The sequence below is a fragment of the Panthera onca genome, chromosome D1 (assembly GCF_046562875.1).
Source record: "Panthera onca isolate mPanOnc1 chromosome D1, mPanOnc1 haplotype 2, whole genome shotgun sequence".
Lineage (NCBI taxonomy): Eukaryota > Metazoa > Chordata > Mammalia > Carnivora > Felidae > Panthera > Panthera onca.
The window spans coordinates 81,737,090-81,757,322 of NC_138348.1; the positions used below are offsets into that span (position 1 = coordinate 81,737,090).

A 20,233-nucleotide genomic window follows, 5' to 3' on the forward strand; every position below is an offset into this window, starting at 1 on the left:
TTGTGAAGTGCAGTGAGTGTGGGTGGGGGTTACCCACGGGTGTACTCCAGGAAGACATAAAAAAAAAACTTTGGGACCATCACTGCAACAGTCTACCACACAGTCAATTATCAGTGCTAAATGATCCTTACCTTCAACTATGGTATCATTTTTAAGACTAACCTAAAAACTAAATTACACATGTGGTGTTATATAAGGGAAAAATAGTCATTTGCACAACACTAAAACAACATATGCTGTCACTACCAACACAAACTAGGTTAACTGTCTATGTAGTCACTGTCTGATTTGGTCTTTTTTTATTGAGTTAAGTAAGTCAAAGTGCTTGATCTGGTTATGCAAAGTCATTTTTCCATTTTATATGACTTGTGTTTTCTTTTTTAAAATATTAGGGATTTTAACACTTTGCCTTTTAATAGAAATTTGGCAACAGTTAGAAAAAAGTAATTAACAGAGAAATCTTACTTGTTTAATTAAAAAATGAATTAATTGTTATTTCAGGAAAATAGCATATTCTGAAGATAATTGTAATATTAGCTACCTTATCTATCCTAAAATAATCCATGTTAAATGTCTCTTCCAAAAATTGGTTCTAGTGATTTGTGTGTTTTAGTTCTATCTTGACAAGAACAAAGGCAGGTATATTTATTAATGAATGCTGAAAAAGATTGTGGATATATCTAAAAAAGGAACATACTGAATATTCCATACCCAAAATAAATTCATAGACTGTTTTAGCCAGCATTTCCAGTTGTTTCTCATTAAAGAATGGTTGGTATAAATTTTTGTTACCACTGATTTTGCTACAGCTGAAACTCTTGAAGAGAATGGAAATATTTATAAAACTGTTCACAATCTAGAATTAAATAAACAGTTTATCCTATAAGGCTGTGATAACAGTAGAGTCACTTAAGGAAAATAGTAAAGATGAAAAATTAATTAGTTCAACTTCATATCATTTTCAGGTTCTACATTCAATAATTCTGTTTCATATGAAATATACTGATATAGATTACTATTATTGTACTTATAATTGTGGCTTTAAGGTACAATAAAGGAATATAGATGTAGGATGTGAATGTGTTCCTCAAGTGAATATTAGACTTGATAATTCAAAATATGTTAAGAGCTTCCAAAATATATTAGAAGATAAAAAAGATGACTAAGGTATATTAAGACATGCAAAACTTGACAAAGTTTATAATGAGTACAGTGCACATTATGCAGTTTTGTTGAAATTCTTGTACTCAAAGGTAAAGATTCCATCATAAACATAACGGCAGAATATTAACTCTTCATTAAGTTTTTTTAGCTGGTAATATGTAAGAATACCATGAATACCATCAAAGTCCTTTCGGAAATTCTTCAAGAATTTCTTATGTACTCATGATTATAATCTCAATATGGGACTTAAATAAAGGACTTAAAAAATCAACTCAACTGGACAGCTTAATATACCAAAAGGTAATTCAAAAATAGGTTGCATTAGGTCTGCTTAAAAATCCCATGTGCAGCCAAGATAAATTTAAAGACATACTACTGAGTGTTTCTAAGTGGCTTACACATAGTGCAATGTACTTGACCAAGCCAACAATAAAGATTAAGTCTACCAACTAGGAACACCCTAGTGACATCAAACTCTAGTCAAATCTGAAGATCTGAAGAGCAGTTATAAAATGTCATCTTCCATGTGTTTAGAAGTTCTTAACCATTCATTGGGGTCTCATATAGCATTGTAAGTTTTACACTTACTCTGACATCAATGTTACCCACTAATAGTTCTTAATGTTAAAAGTAAAATAACATAGGTTTGAGGTTTGAATGCAGTTGCCAGCATTTATGCAATTGTGCTGGACTGAGAAGCATGGAGAGCAGATAATAGCAAGACAACACTGAAGCAGTTTCCCCAAGATTAACTAAAATATTACCTTTACAAAGAGACTTTAATAGAATATATAGAGTAATATATCACACGAAGACCAGTATCACTCAGCTATAGACTGTTAATGTACAACCATAGTGCTAGACCACTCTGACACTTAGCAAAAGAAAATTTGAAGACTCTTTGTTAACAGATGCCTCAAAAAGATAATAAGTCAAAGAAGCAGAATCATAAAAAAAGAGACTAAGTTCTAAATGACCACCTACAGTTATAAACAGAAAGGTACTCTTCACTTGGACATAGTGTAGAAATTGCTGCTTGCTAGGTCTGGATCATTTTAGCCACACAAGCTGATTAGTTTATAGTACTCTGCAGTCATTGAAAAGCACTTAGCTGGTGCTTCTATATGGTAACCATATCTTTCAGCTCTACATCAAAGTCTATTTTTCATTTTTTCACCAAAATGAAGATAGATTTATACATGTACATATGTGTGTATACATATATACATATAGATTATTTGAACATATTGAAAACTAGAAAAAAAAGAATAAATATTCCTTGGTATCATACTAACTTAAGCACCATTAATTTTTGTAATCATGTTTTCATGCACCTCTTCAAGTATACATAGACACATGTGTTACACCAGTGAGATCATATCATACATACTACTTTTATTATACATGCATAATTCCCCTCTACTTTTCTCCTCCCATAACAGCATTTACCATACCTAGTTAAGCTTGTCAATATTCTAATATATGTCCCTTTATATTTTCCTCTGCACTAATGTAATCCTAGACAAATTATATATGTACAGGAAAATTATGATTTTTTTAAAAAAATTGAAACATTTTAAATACTTTTTCTGCATCTGATTACTCTTATTTAAAAATGTTGAAAATTCTTCATGTTACCTGATATATCTCTAATTCATTCTTTTTGATACATGCATAAGAGTCCATGGTATGACTATACCTCAATTTATTTAGCCATTTCCCTATTAATAAATATTAACTTTGTTTTCTGTTTTGAGAGATTTATGAAGAATGTTACCAAAAACTTCTCTATACATCTGTATCTATGAGTAGTAACAATTTCCTTTCTATGGCATGAGTATACAGGAATGGATTGCAGAGAAAAAGAACAAAATTATTTTTATTTTAAATAGATGCTGCCAGTATTTTCCCAGAAATGATAGAACATCAAATCATGTTACTGAGTGACATTATTGTATAGCAAAAGATTACAAGATAAGGTTGAGAGAGGGTGTCAAGAGTTTTTGATGTGGGCCCAGATTTGTCCCCACTTAGCTGTATTACTTTGGATGAGTCATGTCACCTCTCTGAGTCCTCATCTTCAAAGTGAAAATGTTAGTTGGTGACTCCTAATGTTCTAATTTTAAAGTTCTATGATTTTTGAAGGTTATATTTGAAGAATAAAATCCAAAACACTCTCCCGAAATGGTATCCAATATCAGTGATATCGTTTGAAAAAATTTTAATTAGCACTAACCATTTTTTCAGGAAGGAACATTGATAGCTCCAAAATCACATTTTCCTTTATTAAATATTGCATACCTATTCAATTAATGGAAGATGTTTCAAACTCTCATGATGTCCTTAGAATTGGAAAATTCTTAATGCAAAAGGATTTCCAAACTGGAAAAGTAATCTCAAATCTGAATTCTTCCCTATGGCTAAGAATGTATTCATGTATATAATACCATGATAAATGATAAAAATGTCTTCTAAAGCTAAATAAAGATTTCCTCTAAAAGCAACCATAATCTTAGAAAATGGAGCAGTGTACTTTTATCTGGGTAAGAGATCAGCATGCCTTATTTTGTAAAACCAGCATACAGGCACACACACACACACACACACACACACACACACACACACGCATTCCATACACAATGGAAAACTCAAGCCCTACTAATAGGAAATCTTAGAACAAAATATATATGCATATATGATTATTGGTGTTGCTGTCAATCCAAAGATGTGCAGCCTTGAAGAGTCTTGTAAATATTCTTTGAAATATCAGAAGTTGTATTCCATAGTTAAGGAAGAGTTAGAAGTGGTAGAATATTGATGATTTTTAAAAGATTTTGATAAACTCTGATTTTTATATGTTAAATAACTGGTGATTTCTCATTGATAAAATTGCAAAGCCTTGTTATTAAAAATGAGTTTTCTGTGATAAAATGTCTTGACTAGCTTTCAAAATGTCAGCTGAATTTGACTGAGAGTCTTGACCTTGAACTTTTCATAGTTGGCTTTTGATTGACACATTTTTTTCAATTTGACCTTTTCTTTTAAGGGAACTATTCTTCTGGTTAATATTCACTGGAAGATTGCTATTGTGGCTCAAAATATAAGCAATAGTTTGAATAGTCTTTTCTGATATTGATGTGTTTGAATTCCTTAGATTCTATTTTTGATGTCGATGAGAATCTTCATGTCTGTGAAAGACAGCACTTAACTGGATGCTGTGACCCAAACTGACTTCTTTCACAGTGAAGTACTTTTTCATTCAGAAACTTGTTCCTAAACATTAGTAACTATCAAATTAGGCTAGGAAAAGAATAGTATTTGTTCATGAAGCTCATAGTTGAAATAATATGTGTTGAACTTGTTGAAGATTGTACTTGCTAAAATATGTAATAATATTGCAAATAAAATGTGAATACCTTGGGGCTCCTGGGTAGCTCAGTCAGGTAAGCGTCCAACTTCAGCTCAGGTCACGGTCTCACAGTCCATGGGTTCAAGCTCTGCATTGGGCTGTGCTGACAGCTCAGAGCCTGGAGCCTGCTTCAGATTCTGTGTGTGTCTCTCTCTCTGCCCCTCTCCTGCTCACACTTTGTCTCTCTCTGTTTCTCAAAAATGAGTAAACATTAAAAACAATTTAATGTGAATACCTGAAAAACTTGAATTGTGAAGGAAAACTTGAAACAGCTAGATATTAAATTGGCAAATTCATCTTTAGAAATTCTTATATAAAATTAATTATTCCATTTGGAATATTATGTTTTTGCAAAAAGGTTAGGTATAAAAGTTTTCCACTATTCTTGCTCATTGTTTTCTTTCAAAATGTCTGTAAACCCACAAATTCCAAAGAAAACCATATTTTTTCATATATGTGAAGAGGCTTCTATGTGCCAGACACTAGGTATATTAGTAAACTGAATATCACTTTATTTGTCATCTTTATTTATAAGAATGAATTCCAATTATGGTTGATACTCATAAGATCAAAATATAGCTAAACATTTCTTTAGGTGATATTTATCCAATAGATACAAAGGCCTTTTCTTGTTATAAGTTCATTTACAGCTCAAGAAGATGAAGTGAGAAATAAGTTTATTTTTCAACCCAGCAAGTTCTAGGTTGAAAATATTTCCTCTAACTTCTCTCTAAGAATGAAGATCTTATTTTTTTTAACTCAAGTCACTTCTCTCATACACTATCACAAACAACTAAAAGAAGCCAATCAATACTTTCAATACTCATTTTCCCTATAAATACCCTTAATCAGATCCATAATTTCATTGAACCCTTTGTATCTCCCACATTAACATAGGCGAGGGGTTTGCTAATTCTTCTGCTTGTTCATAACTCAGGCACTTTTGTTCCAGCCTCCAATTACAATCTCCTCAATGTTTTCCCATCCTTCAGTAAGTTTCTTTCGTTCTTCTATGTCTTGGACTGAAGGTCTGGTCACTGGAAAATATTCTGGTATAAACACGGTGTCTGTCTTATACACACATACTTGAGATCTTTACCCAGGGACAGACTTTATCTGATAGCAGCCTGGATTGATGTTTGCCAAGCCCATTTCTTACTTTGCTAGTCCTTTCCCACCTGATGAGGGTGGAGTGAGAAGTAGTTTTGTTTTTGAATCTATAGTCTTGGCTCCTTCGGATTTTCTGTGTATGCTGCTACAGAAATGAGTGCTTCTCTCTTTTCAGCTCGTTTTTCTGTATTCACACCTTATTATACACAGCTAAAAGAAACCTGTTGGTACTTTTAATTTTCTTCCTAAAAAAATCTTAAGCAAATTCAGTTTGTTCACTGTGAATAATGTGTTGTTCACAATATCTCAGGTGACAGTGCTACCAAACTTTCCAACACTGCATATGAAGGATCATCTTTTCTTCAGTATGCAATAAATATTTCCTCACTGTTTCTCAACCCTATAAAGCCTTTATCAATAGTCTCCTTGTGATCCTTCCAGCTTTCATTTATAGTGTCTTCATTGCCTTTTCAGCTTCTGTATAACAACCCCAAAGCCAATGCCACATGTTTAAGCTTGGGTTACAGCAGCACCCACCTCCAGGTACCAAATTATTTTATGGTTATTCACTGCTGTACGACAAGGCACACCTAAGCTTAGTGTTATAAAATGACAACTGCTTTTTCACTGCTCACAGTTTTGTGTGTGAGGATATCAGACAACGAACAGCAAGGATGGGTGGCCTAAAACCCAAGGATGGCTTGGATCTGTTCCACAATAGCTGAGCCTTCAGCTGGGGTAGCCAAGTGGCTGAAGATAGCCTGCATGGCTTAGTAGTTACTATGTGCCATAAGTCTCAAATCTGGATGTTAGAAAGATTCCAAGTTCTTTGTTGTATTTCTTCCAGGGTTAGAATGCCCAAGATAGTTCCTTTGCTTGCAAGTCTGGTGGTTGGGCTAGAATGGTTAAAACTTAGAATATCTGTACTTCTGTCTCTCCATGAAGTCTCTCCACATAAATAGCTTGGCCTTTTTACAGAATTACAGCATCAGGAGAGTCTGACTTTTTAAACAGCTGGCTTCTCCCAGAAAAAATGTTCCAGGGGGCCTAGGAAGAAGCTGAAAGTCTTATGATATAGCCACAGAATTTCCAAGACATAATTTCTGCAATATTCTGCTAATCAAAAAGTCATTGATGTAACTCTAGATTCAGGGAGTAGGAAATTAGACCTTGATTCTCAAGAGAACAAGTAGAAAAGTCTATGTGAGCATCTTTAATCTACCACAGTAAACAAGAGGCAAAGTCCTAGACCTAATAAGTTCTTTGAGCAGCATTATATGCAAGCAGTGTTATCACAAAGCATAGAAACAAATGTAGTATAAAAAAGATTATGAGAGACTTGCTACAGTATAGTGTTATGGTTAGCCATAATAAAATAGAGTATGTTTCACCATTGGCTCTTGGCATAAATTTTAAATACCTCATAGTGCAATGTCTTGCTGAAAGAGAGAAGGGATAACTAAGGTAGAAGTGAAGAGAATCTCAACATATTAAATTTAATTCATATGGAACGTTAATACTCCATTCCAATTATTGGCAGATATTGTACTGTAGGGAGAGGTTGGGGATTAAAAAGCAGGGGAAGAATCAGTCCCCCAGAAGGAGTAATAGTTATGATCATAAACAAATGGGTCATTAACCAATGACACTGAAAGGAGACAAACTGAAGAAGTAGATTATAGCAGGTAGATCTCTTCTCATTTAGTCTTCTAGACTCAGCATTAGCCTCCCTGTCCTCCTCCATCATGCCAGAGAACCACAGTGGTAAATTGCTTAATTCTAAGTGACCCAAGTAAAACAAAGACATGCAAAGAAGTGGCCTAATTCCAGAATCATTCCTAAAGTTCTGTGTGAAAATCAATGAAACACAGAGTGGCTTACTTATTCCCAACATTTTAGGACCTTATAATAATACCAGATCAACACTGGTCCTAACTAATGAGTGAGATGAGAGCTATTATATTCTGGATTCCTGGACTTTGCTGATTTCAGGGAAGAGCACTCTTCCCACAGCCAGACTTGCATGTAGATATTGACTTTGCTGCAGTGTAAATCAATAGCAGAATAAAATGCAACTTATTCTGGAAACCTGTATATTATGGTATAACAAAATATTGTTAATCTTAAAAGATAAATTGAAAATATTCCAAGACTAAGAAAAAGAGAACAGAAATGTTGATGTATCAGTAAAATGTTGATCCATCTAGATTACATGCTTAGGTTAAGAAGTCAAGTTTGGCCAGTTCTCCTTTAACTAAAGATATGCCATTACAAACTGCCAATGGCTTCATTTAAAAAAAGTTAGCTAAGGGTCATATATATAAGATTCTCTTGATGCTGAATGAATTAACAGTCAGAAAAGGTGGATAATACCATGAACAAATGAGGGTGATGGGTCATGTGTATTATCAGAAAGGTGATTCTAGGGGCACCTGGGTGGCTGGGTCGGTTGAGCATCTGACTTTGGCTCAGGTCATGATCTCGTGTTCTGTGAGTTCGAGCCCTGCATCGGGCTCTGTGCTGACAACTCAGAGCCTGGAGCCTGTTTCAAATTCTGTGTCTCCCTCTCTTTGCCCCACCCCCAATCATGCTCACTCTCTCTCTCTCTCTCTCTGTCAAAAATAAATAAACTTAAAAAAATAAAAAATAAAAAAAGGTGATTCTAGCATTTTAAAGCAAGATGTAGCATTTCATGTCTAGATATGGTTGATGAAAAGCATAAGCTGTCAGAATAATTCTGTGGCTTATTTAGAAAAGTAATTTCTAATAAAAGCAATTTCTAATTTCATGGTTGTAACTACACAATGAAACCATTTTATTTTTATACATTTGCCAAATTTTGTTTTAATTAGTACTAGCGAATCAAATTACCTACAGTTTTAAACAGAATAATAAGGATTAGTTTCATACACAGAATAGTAGAATGGAAAGATCTCTTGACGGAGATTCTTGTACCCAAGGATCTTCTATCTCCACACTTAACTTGCCCTTGAATAAGACACCTACACCTCTTAATCCTCAATTTTCTCGACTGCTATAGGAACTAGTTAAACAAGACGATTTGGTAATTATCTTCTCACACTAAAATAGGTATTTTATGCAATGATTTTTTATACTACTAAATTCTTTAACATATAACATTGTATTATAGCTATTTGTCTACCTCACACATTGCATTGTGCATTTCTCCAAGGCATACTTTTTCTCTTATCTTATAGCATGTGCAGCTCAGACATGACAGATTTCATCTCTTGTACAAATTCCAGTCAACTGAAGCTGTGTTGAGCAGAATGCATAGGTTGGGTCAAATCTCAGGTATATTTTCTATGAGTAAAGGAAAAGGGCATAACTTCAAAGGTGCCAAGTATTTGTAATTTCCTGTTTAGACAAAATAGTTAATCTAACAAATGATTGATAAGTGAATGAATGAATAATTTTATAACTGTGCATGTGCCATGAGTTCTCATAAAATAAAATATGTATCTACTGTAAAGTTTTATTATTCTGGAGCTTTCCTAGTGGTCATGCCATTACTAGCTGTATTCAAAGCCATGTTAATGCATGGATGAACAAAATTTTTCCTGACTAGTTCAGGATACATAGTTCTGTATGTAACACCAGTGAGAAGTAATTTAAGAAACATAAGCTTGGTAAAAGATAGTAAGATCATTCCATTACTAGACAATAGTATAATTCACTCTAAAGGAAAACATTTTCTTGTCTTGATTAGTAACATCTTTCTAGATCACTGTATTTTTAACACAAATGTAAGAAGATGCAATCTATTCTATTTCTATTTTTTACACTGAGTAAAAGTACAAATCAAGAATATAAAAGAAGATACAAGGGTGCCTGGCTGGCTCAGTGGGTAGGGGATGTGACTCTTGTTCTCAGGGTCATGAGTTTAAGCCCCACAGTGGGGCTTTTAAGAAAAGATACAGACATTAAGGCAGAGAAAGATAGGCATTATACAGTTTAGGAAAAGATGCCAATTCCTGTGGTATTTATTCCAAAGAGCACCATTGCTTATAATGTGCATATGTGTTCCAGTAGATCACAGACAATATCAGTGTGGCTTGGAGAGTTGGGTACACTGAGAAAGGCCTTGTGCTTGGTGTAGTGCTCCGCTGTCATCATTTTGAAATTCTTAATAATTTTTGGACAAGGGGATCTGTATTTTCATTTTACACTGTGACCCACAAATTATAGTCATAGTAGTCAGTTAAGTTTTGTTTTGTTTTGTTTTTTTAAATAAGAAAAAGTCCTTAATATGTGAGACAGCATTTGGAGATTTTGGCGGGTCACTGAGGAACCACTTGAGGGAAGGTGCAGAGAGTACATTTTCTGTTATGGTGAGAGACAAAGTAGGCTGAGTCCAGCCTTAAATACTGATTAAGAAGTTGGACCACCTTGTAGGCCATAAGTCAAGATAGACAGTGAAGATTTTGCGATTGAAAATAAAATCAGTTTTGGGGAAAGACAAATCTAGCAATGGCATGTCAGATGGGTAAGGGTGAGAGAAAGATAGGGGATAGCATGGAGGATATAAAGAGCTGGTTTGAAAGCTACTATTTAAAACCTAAATTTAGAAGTCAATGCTCATGGAATGATTGTTAAAACTATATGAAGCACACAGAAAGAGAAAAGCTACTCCACACACTCCTCTCATGTTTTTTTTTTTCCATTAAAGCTGCATTAAACTAGACAATCACGTGCAGAGTCTATATATGTATACCCAAAACTTCTTATAGCCCATAGAAATAAGTATTGAATTAATTAGTGATCATTTCATTAATAATAAAAGGTGAATACATCAGATATTATTAGCAGGTATGTAAAATAAACTTTAGCAACAGTTAGAAAGGAGCTAAGAGTAACTTCAAGAATGAATAAGCTGATAATTTGTGTGACCTCATCTATTTCATGTCTCCTTTAACTTAGAGACACTGGAATAGTATAGAAAAGACACTGTAAGCACTTAGAGCTTGTCTCAGTCCATCAAGGCTGCTATAACAGAATATCATAGTGTGTGTGGCTTATACACAACAGAAATTTATTTTTCACAGTTCTGGAGTATGGGAAGGCCCAGATCAAGGCCCTGGCAGATTCAGTGTCTAGTGACAGATGGCCATCTTCTCACTGTATCTTCACATATTAGAAGGGGTAAGAGAACTCTCTGGGGTCTCTTTTGTAAAGGCACTACTCCAATTTGTACTCTACCTCCCAAACACCTCACCTCCAAATACCACCACATTAGCGTTTAGATTTCAATATGTGAGGGAGGGGGGTTACACACACAATCTATAGTAGACCCATTTTGCCTTGGTCATTTATGTTAATCTTAAATAAAGGAATGCCCATTTACCGTGCCACTAGAAAACAGAGAGTCAATGCATATACTTTCAGATAAGAGACATTTGGGAACAAACATCTGGCATCCACTGACATGTTAAATGTCACATTCCCTAGTCCTATACGTCTACCTGGGAAAGAAGGAACATTAATATGCCACACATGGCATTTTGTCATTCATTCAGTATTCTTCATATATTCAAGTTTGTAATCTAGGAAATGAGTATGATTTAACATTTTTATTTTTAAATTTATTACACTAAAATTTAATTGTAACTTGTCGTGCATATTCTTGCTCTGAGCTGCTTAATAATGTCTAATCTTCATTTTAACCAAGACAGTGGACTGTTCCCATGAATTCCTGACTTTGTGCTTATAATACTAAATAATCCAGCTTGGATATCTGGGTATTCTGAGTTCATCAGAGTTATCAACTCCTTCCTCTTAACCTATGTCACTAAGTAAAACTGTTTCTGCATTTTTCTTCTTACTTAAAAATACATTATTAGTATATGTGTTGAATATTGAATACCAAAGTCCTAGTAATGGGATGTAAAAGCCATTTTTACCTATTTTTAGTTTTCAATGCATAGTCAGATCCATTTAGTATTTCACCATTATAGCCATAAATGTTTTTGTCAAGTAGTTTTTTGGCCAGTATTATTTCACTGGCAGCAATTAATTTTTCTATTTCAGATAATATGCCAATTATTTAGGCATGCACATTAATGTCATCTTTTTAAAAAATATATTAAAACCTATGCCATCATGAATATAAAACCTATTATATAAAGGTTTAAGAAAAAATAGTTATAAAAATAAAACTAATGTATATATATATATATATATATATATATATATATATACACTTTCCTTTTCATGGTAGGATATTTTAAATCATCCTCTGAAAAAAAAAATACCGAACAAGGAAAATCTTTCCAGTATTCAAGATTTTATGTCAATAACATCAATCATATCTAATAATCTATGTCTCATAACTGATACCCAGTTTTTTTTAAGTTAGAAAAGATTTTTTTATTGCATCTCACAGAATTTATATGCTATGTTACTTTTGCTTTGGAGAGGGGAATGGTTTGTGTGTCTGGCAAGGGCTGCGGAAGCTGGAAATACCCTATGTGAGCCCCTTGGGAAAATTTGAATGAACCCTAAATAACGGCACAGAAACTGCCATCTCCAGCAGGTTTCTGAGTCCACTATTTACAAAAACACTCAATTCAAGTTACTTGTTGTTTAGATGATTCATTCCCTAAACATTCTCAGAATGCTTACTATGTGCACAGCATTCTGCTAAATACTGCTGGGAAAAAAAATGTTTTAAAAGTATTTTACGCTTTTGAAGCATTTCCCAATAGTTCATGTGTGTACTTTGTTTCACTTGATTTCCCTCATGAGAGAGACAGTGCAGTTATTATTATCCCAATAAAGTGACTTTTCCAGAGTTGCAGGGCTAAGGAAGTTGCTAAACTAAGGCAAGAATTCAGGTCTTCTTATTCTGAGTGCAGCAGTTTCCTTATAAGAGAGAAAGAGGGATATATATATATATATATATATATATATATATATATATATAATAAAGCTAAGTACTTATCAGAAAACTTACTACAGCTATGCAAAACTTTGATATACATTTGTTGAAGGAGTGAATACCAATTAAAGAAAGATTCGTCTTGGCTAAGAATGTAATTACAGTGCCCTGTTAAAACAGATAACATTTATCATACACTTACTATGTGCCACACACATTGCTATGGGCTATCCCTGCATTATCATATTGCAGCTGTGAGAGAAGTTCTTCATGACAGGGTAGTTTTCCCAAGTTAAAAATTTAATAAACGGTAGAGCAGGGATTCACACAACTCAGTCTTTCCAAAATCTGTATATTACTCCTTACATATTTTTCCACTATCTTTATGTCTTTCTCCAGTCTTTTCTTACTTATCTTACTAATTTCTTTGAAAGATAAAAAAAGGGGATGGAGGAGGTATGTCAGGCACAGAGAAGGAAGGAAGCAAAATGTCCATGCATTCATTAGCTCACCCAATGATTGTTGGCTACATCACCACCTAGCTCAGCTCTGGGACTGCCCATAGTAGATGTTGGGAGCATGAGTAAAATGCTATTGAAGCATAACTAAACAGTGGAAGAATTAAGGAAGCCTAGACAGTGTCCAGAAAGACTTTACCAAGGAGTAGGCATTTGAGCTATAACCAGACATATCTTCTCAGGCAAAGAAAGGAGAAAGAGCATCTGCAACAGAACAATAGGCAGAATTATGGGAAGTATTCCCATGGATGTGGAAATATGAAGGTAAGGCTGTAGAAGCGCAAGTTGCTGTCATAGGAGGTGGCATCATGTTTTGAAGAGTCTTCTGTGTTCAAATGAGGAGACTGGACTTTATCTTCAAGGCAATAAGAGCCAACACTTTGAACAGCAAAGTTATATGAGTTTCCATTTTTAAGAAGTCTTAACTAATATTCTTATGTTGGATGAGCAGGACATTTAGTCAAAGTGAAATCCAATAAAGATCTGGACTTGAGTGGAAGGATGACATTTTCTATATCATTTCAAAGTCATAAATAAAAATTATAATAATCTAGCAACTGCTCTAGTGAGACTCTGTGAACAAGAAATGTAAATGAATTAGCCATGTTGCTGCCCTTACAGAAAATGAAAATACAACCTCTTTATTCATTTATATCAAAGTATAGTTGACATAAAATGTTACATTATTTTCATGTGTACAATATAGTAATTCCACAAGTCTATGCATTAGGCTATGCTCACCCATAAGTGTACCAGCCTCTTTCTTAAAGAGGCTTCATTTATTCATACATTCAGCAAATACTTGTTGAGCTCCCACTATGTGGCAATCACTATGCTAGGTGCACAATGCTTGTGCTATGTACAGGTTGTGGGGAAGTTCATTTGAAGTAACATGTAACACAATTTCTTCATAAAGCCAAAAAAAAAAAAAAAAGCATGAAAGACAAGATGTAAAGCAAGTGTCAAAGAAAACAAGAGAAGACAGAGTAACTCCTGAGAGAGAAAAAGTGAAAATGAGGTTTAAGCTTAAGAAAGCAAGCATCTGCTGTAAGTAACCATTTCATTAGAAGTGCACTAAATTGTGGAGGTTCTCTGTCAGGAACTACATACGTGGGCTGAGATTGAGTATAATGGGCTCCCACATGAATTCTTCTCATTACTTCTCTTGAAAGATCAGTAAATCTACTGAAAGGGTAATTTAGGTTTACTGTTCACAATCCATTCATTTCACTTTTAATCTTCCCTGTTTAGAATTGTAAAAATACAACACAGATATAATCCAAAAGAGAAGGGATGAGTCCAAAATGAGACAATTTCAACTCCTCAGTCTTGACATTGACATAAATGCAATAGAGTGTAGACTTTTTATTCCTGATAGATGGTGATGGAGCCTCAGACAGTTAATAAAGCATTGCATACTATTAATTGTGGATATCAAGTAAAAGACAGCATAGCAAAGATAATCTATACTTCATCCTCCTGAATTCCTTAGACATTTATGTGATTTTCAATGAAGACTCTTCTTAATCCCATTAAGCTTTTCTTTTACTATAATTCAACAGAAAGGACAAAGGTTTGGGACTTTCATCCAGGGCAAAAAGAAATCAGTGATTTGAGAAGATAAAGTTCCAGATATTAAGACAATAAATTATTTAATCACAAGAATGTTATTTTACACAATAATTTTTCAATAATGTGAGTTTGAAAACTGATGTAAAATCATTACTTTTTCTGCCATTAAACTACCACCAATCAGTTTGTGATATTGAAAAATAAACAAACAAATAAAAAACAACAAAGCAAAAAACACCAAGCACAGTCTTTCAGAACTATTATTTATGGAAATAATAAAGTCCTCTCTGATTTTCAGGGCCTCTCCTTGGCTTTTCCATTAGACATAGGGCTTATTCTGGATTTATAGTGTGTATATTGATTCCCGATTGATTTCAGTACCCTATAAAGAAAACTTCAAAATCCAGGGGGAAAAAGAAATTTTCACACCTAAAATGTACCCATGCCACATAAGTCATAAAAATATCAGTTTATTTATACAATATTAAATTATATTGATTTTAAGCTGAATTATGGCTTATAATGTCTACAATTTGCTTTTGTTTACCTATATTAAACCAAAGAGATTTAAAGTATAAATTTCCTTTTCAGATTTGAAAAGAGTAAGTGCTTATTCCAATAGAGATGAGAAAATGAAATTTAAGAGTATCAATTTATCCTAAGGAAATTAGGAGTGTAGGACATTCACTGGACAAATGTCACATTCCTTGAAATAATTATTATGATATTTTAATGCATTCTCACCATGAAGCTTTCCTTTATTAATGACTAAAACCAACTATGTCTTAACATTTATTTCATGAGAGAAACTTTCAATACCCTTAAAACTTCCTATAATAAGACGAATAGAAAAAAAAAAAAAAAAACAGAAATGAAATACCAGAAAGAAATGGTTTAAAACATAGTATACAGTTAAGCATTTCATTTAAATAAAGACACATAATTTGAGAGGTAAAAACTTCCAATGACTTCACACACTTTCAATGATTGCTATGGATAATGAAAAGAATCCAAAGAATTTCTAGAAATTCTTCTCACTTTTATGATTTTTATGTAACCCATTAGTCTGTATCAAAAGAAGATACAGACCAATTTATAAAATGAGATAACAAAATAAGATTAAAAAAATAAAATGAACTCAAATAATCAGTGGGATACTCCCCTCTAAAGACAAATGCACCATTTTTTTCAGGTAATTTGCCTATTCCAGAAAAAAATTAAAGATTTCTAATCTGAAGTGCTTCTCTGTGGCTTGCATTTAACATTCTTTCCTATGCTCAACTACTATTGAAAAGAAGTGTTGAGTTTTTTTAAAAAAATGTCATTTCAAGCTATGTGCTTCTACTCTCATTCCAGTCAATTGTTTTTTATAGCAACATGAAAACTGAAGAGGGTATTGGAGTTTTGCTATGTTGTTATCCAAAAAAAAAATACTTATGAGTTGTGAATTCCATATCTTTGCATGTTCACACAAAAAAGAAATCTATCTTTCCTGATAGAGTGAATGAAAGCCAAGATTAAGTAATGAAAGGTTTGTACCTGTCGTTCTAATGTGTAGGGTCATCATAGTTCCCATGAACTGATACATCTAAAAGATATTCTCCCTGGAACTTATTGATCTCCTTAACTGCAGTTATTCTTCAACTATGTTCTAATCATCTTGCTCCCAACAAGAATCAAGTGTTTTGAACATCCTTTGTGTTTTGTAACTACGTAACAGAGATTCAGGCTGACTGTACTCCCTGATGGTGGTGGTTTGGGAGGAATAAATCTTTGTTAAGTAAAGATGCATGGCTTTGGGATCAGCAATCTGTAACCTAAACCCTTTCTTTCTGTTGCCTACAGTGAACTCACAAAAGCAGCCATTCAATAAAGCCACACAGCATAATCTTTTGACTGCTATCTTCTCATAATTAATTTTCACAAGTTTCTATTCCTTTCAAAACTAATGTCTTGCCACAATATAGACCTGTCTCTAAATATCAAAGCAATAATTTTGGCTCACTGATTATTTTTCCTATCCTTTTAAATATATTAATGTTTGTGCATATTTAAATATTTCTTAAATATTGTAGCTGCTAAAACATTATATGCAATATAAATGTTCAAACTCTATATTAGAAATTGTTGAAAACAATTTCCATGTGTTCCTTAAAATAGGGTATGTTTGGTTTCTGTATTGTTGTCATATAAATTGTAAGGACAAAAATGGGCCCTTTGACTGAATGTGCAAAGTTCTCCTTAAACCACCTTGAAGTAGGCAGATTTGCAACATTTTAAACTGGCACTTCATCCCTCTTTCAGCAAGCATCCTCTGCAGATTTAATGATCAGGAACATCCTTCTGATGCATGCTGGGAGATATGGCTGCAGGGTACAGACCACAGCAGACAGTGTGTCAGATGAGGCAGAACTTCTTGTTAGGGGTGAGTATGCTAATAGTGCAGTCTGAAGACATGATCACCATAAATTATCATACAAAGGAATTTAAATGCATGGACTTTGAGCACATCAGTACTGTGCATTTTACTTTCAATTTTACAATATATGTTATTTTTGTTTAACCTTTTGCCTTTGAAAAGATTACATGGAAAACTGCTTCTTAATAACAGACAAAACCTGTAGATTCAACTTCAGGGTCTAAAACACCTTTAGTAATAAATGTTCACTTAGTGTGTCACAAACTTAATGTAAAACAGAAATTTTAAACAGTTGAGCCACAGATATTGGGACTACAGGGATAAAATTTGTGTGTGTATAGATGTGGTTTTCAAATGCAGAGTTAGTGGAAGCCCTAGGCACTTTTTTTCCTCCACTAACTTCTAAATTCTGCTTCCCAAAAACAGGAAAAGTGCATGCCTAATATGGTGGCATTTGTAAGTTTTCAGTGACAGGGTTTTTTAAGTCTGAAAATGTCAAACAGAATGTGCAGAAATGACAGTTAAGTGGTTTCCACCTATGAACCAGGCTACCAAATTCTGCAGCCCTATAAAGTTACATCTTATTTGAATTGAATTAAATAAATGACTACAGCACCAATTTCCTTTAGCACATTATTCTCCAGTATGGGAAATACAGCTCCTAACATGCATATTCCTTTTCTTCTTTCTTTCTTTCTTTCTTTCTTTCTTTCTTTCTTTCTTTCTTTCTTTTTCTTTCTTTCTTTCTTTCTTTCTTTCTTTCTTTCTTTCTTTCTTCTTTCTTCTTTCTCTTCCCTCCCTGCCTCCTTCCCTTCCTTCCTTCCTCTTCTTTTTTTCTTTCTTTTCTTTTAGCTTACAATACAATATACCTACAGAAAATTCCACAAATTATTTGTGTACTGGTGTATAACTCAATAAAACAAATGTGAATTCACCATAAACTAAATTCAAGATAAGATATAGAACTTTGCCAGAATCGTACCTAGTGCCTCTCCTTTTTTGATATTAAACAATTACATTTTGAGTGATGAGAGTATTGCATGCTAAGACACTTTGCATGATCTCTGAAAGTAAAAATTCACAATCCATAGCAAAAACATATTTTAGATCAACTTGCCTTTTATCCACTTGGACTGTTTTCCATTCATAATTTTTAAGAATTCATTAATATTATAAAAATCTTGAATAGGAAACATAAGGCATATAGTAAGCTTCAACATATCTTTATTTTAGTTGTATAAATTATTACAGGTTTATTGATTTTTGGTAGTGCATCCATCATTGGTCCAAGTAAAATGTTGTTTTGAAATAAGTGAGTATCTGAGTGAGTTTGTTCATTTTGCGGTGTGTTTCTGTTCAAAAGGCTATTTGAACTTTTCTCCAAACTTATTTGAAGAATGTGTATCTGTATTACCCTTTTATAAAACATCAACCTTTTAAAGTGCTCATCCTCTCATGATATTCCATTTAGCTAAATTTTTTCCTTTGTGCATTTTGAAGTTATAAGGCTCATGGAATTGCAAACACCATACTGAGGTCAAATTTATGGAAAATCACTTTCTTCTCTTGCTGTGGTCTGTTTTAGATTATGTATATTTATTGTGTAGCACTTGCCTAGTAATTTAGAATGATGCTCTTAAAACTGGAGCTTTCCAAATGAATAACACAATTTGGAGGCTAACAAGAAACTAGGTATTTTTACAGGGTTGTGAGGGGCAAATTTAAGTGGCAAACCAACATTCTGCTTTGTAAGTAAAATTAAACTCAACAGGGTTTAGAACATAATTCAGGTTCAGCTTTGTTGTGTTCTGCTCTTTTAGCCTTTGGCTTTATGCCTAGGAGAAGATAAAATGCATAAATTTTGGAATTATGTCCAAAAGAAATTTCAGACAGGTTTCTATTGTCTGAATATTCACGTAACATTCAGCTCAAGCTTTCATTTAAAGTAAGTTTGATCAAGTCACCAATTTTCTATTATATATTTGCATTACTTTTCTAAAATTACTAAAAATACCTTGCCTTTTCTGCCTGGTTGGTCATGGATTTAAAAACTTAATGGGATTTTTGTTCTTCTTTTTTTTATTTTTAGTATTTTTGTTAACAGTTCCTGGTAATTGAAGCAGCTTGGATGTTTGACTATTGCTGTTTTCATGCTGGCTAGTGAAATAAAACTTAAAATAGTTTTACCTTGCTATTCTTTCTCCTATTCCCATTCATTGGTTTATAAACTTAGAGAATTCTAATAGTACAGGCCACAGGGCCAAAATTGAGCATTCTAAATGGAGTTTTTCTAATGATGGCTCTAATTCCAGCAGTAGAATCCTTAAAATACACTTATTCAAGTATGTGTCACATAAAAATGGGAACAGTAAAGACAATTCCATCATACATCTTCCTATAGAATACCATCATTGGATTGTCTCAGCAGTTCACTTTGTTCATTGTTGAGCATGAGGAACATTCTTGGGTGGCAAGGGATATAGTTCCATAACCCTGTAATTCTATTTCAGTGGAGATTCAGGGGATGAAAAATCTATGTTCCCCAAGACTGATGGAAGCTACTTTTTATCATCTCCTGTCCCATCAGAGATAGTCTATGAAATTATTTTGTGCATGTTACCAAATCCTGAAATTCTTCTTCTGGCCCCATAAGCATATCAAATTGGAGCTCAGGGGTGTAGCCCTAAAACTTCATATTGCCTGTTTAGAATCTGAGTGTTCCTGACTAGTAATGCCTCCTGCTTCTCTTCCCATTCTCTACTTTAAAGCTACATTTCCCCCAAATGCTTGTTTCCACTGTTGCTTCATTTTGTTTGTGAATGTCATTCTATTATTCTCTTCTTTTCCACTATTTTATCATCCTCCAAAAATTGAATTTTCCCATAAATAATCTTCTGAAGCATAAAATCACTTGTTCTCACATACTTAATATTCAGTGAACCAGCATTATAGCACCACCATGAATAATTTGCAGAACGATAATAGAAGTAATGAATATGTTAAAATAAATTATTTTGCTGAAATACAAAAGGATGTTAAAGCCACACCTGGACATCTGTGCACAATTTAAGTCACTTATTCAAGTGTGATATAGCAACAAAACAGAAAGTAAGGCTAGACAATGCTATAGGGAACCTCTTTAC

The 20,233-nt window shown here is 33.6% G+C and overlaps 1 protein-coding gene across 2 annotated transcripts in view; it reads left to right on the forward strand.

Moving 5' to 3' along the window:
• Positions 1–20,233, forward strand: part of CNTN5 (contactin 5) — a 1,365,947-nt gene that overhangs the window by 1,224,168 nt on the left and 121,546 nt on the right. For both annotated transcript variants that reach the window (XM_078432971.2, XM_078432970.2), the window contains one exon: positions 16,976–17,096. In XM_078432971.2, the coding sequence (XP_078289097.2) occupies positions 16,976–17,096 (121 nt within the window). The remainder of the gene's footprint in view (positions 1–16,975; positions 17,097–20,233) is intronic.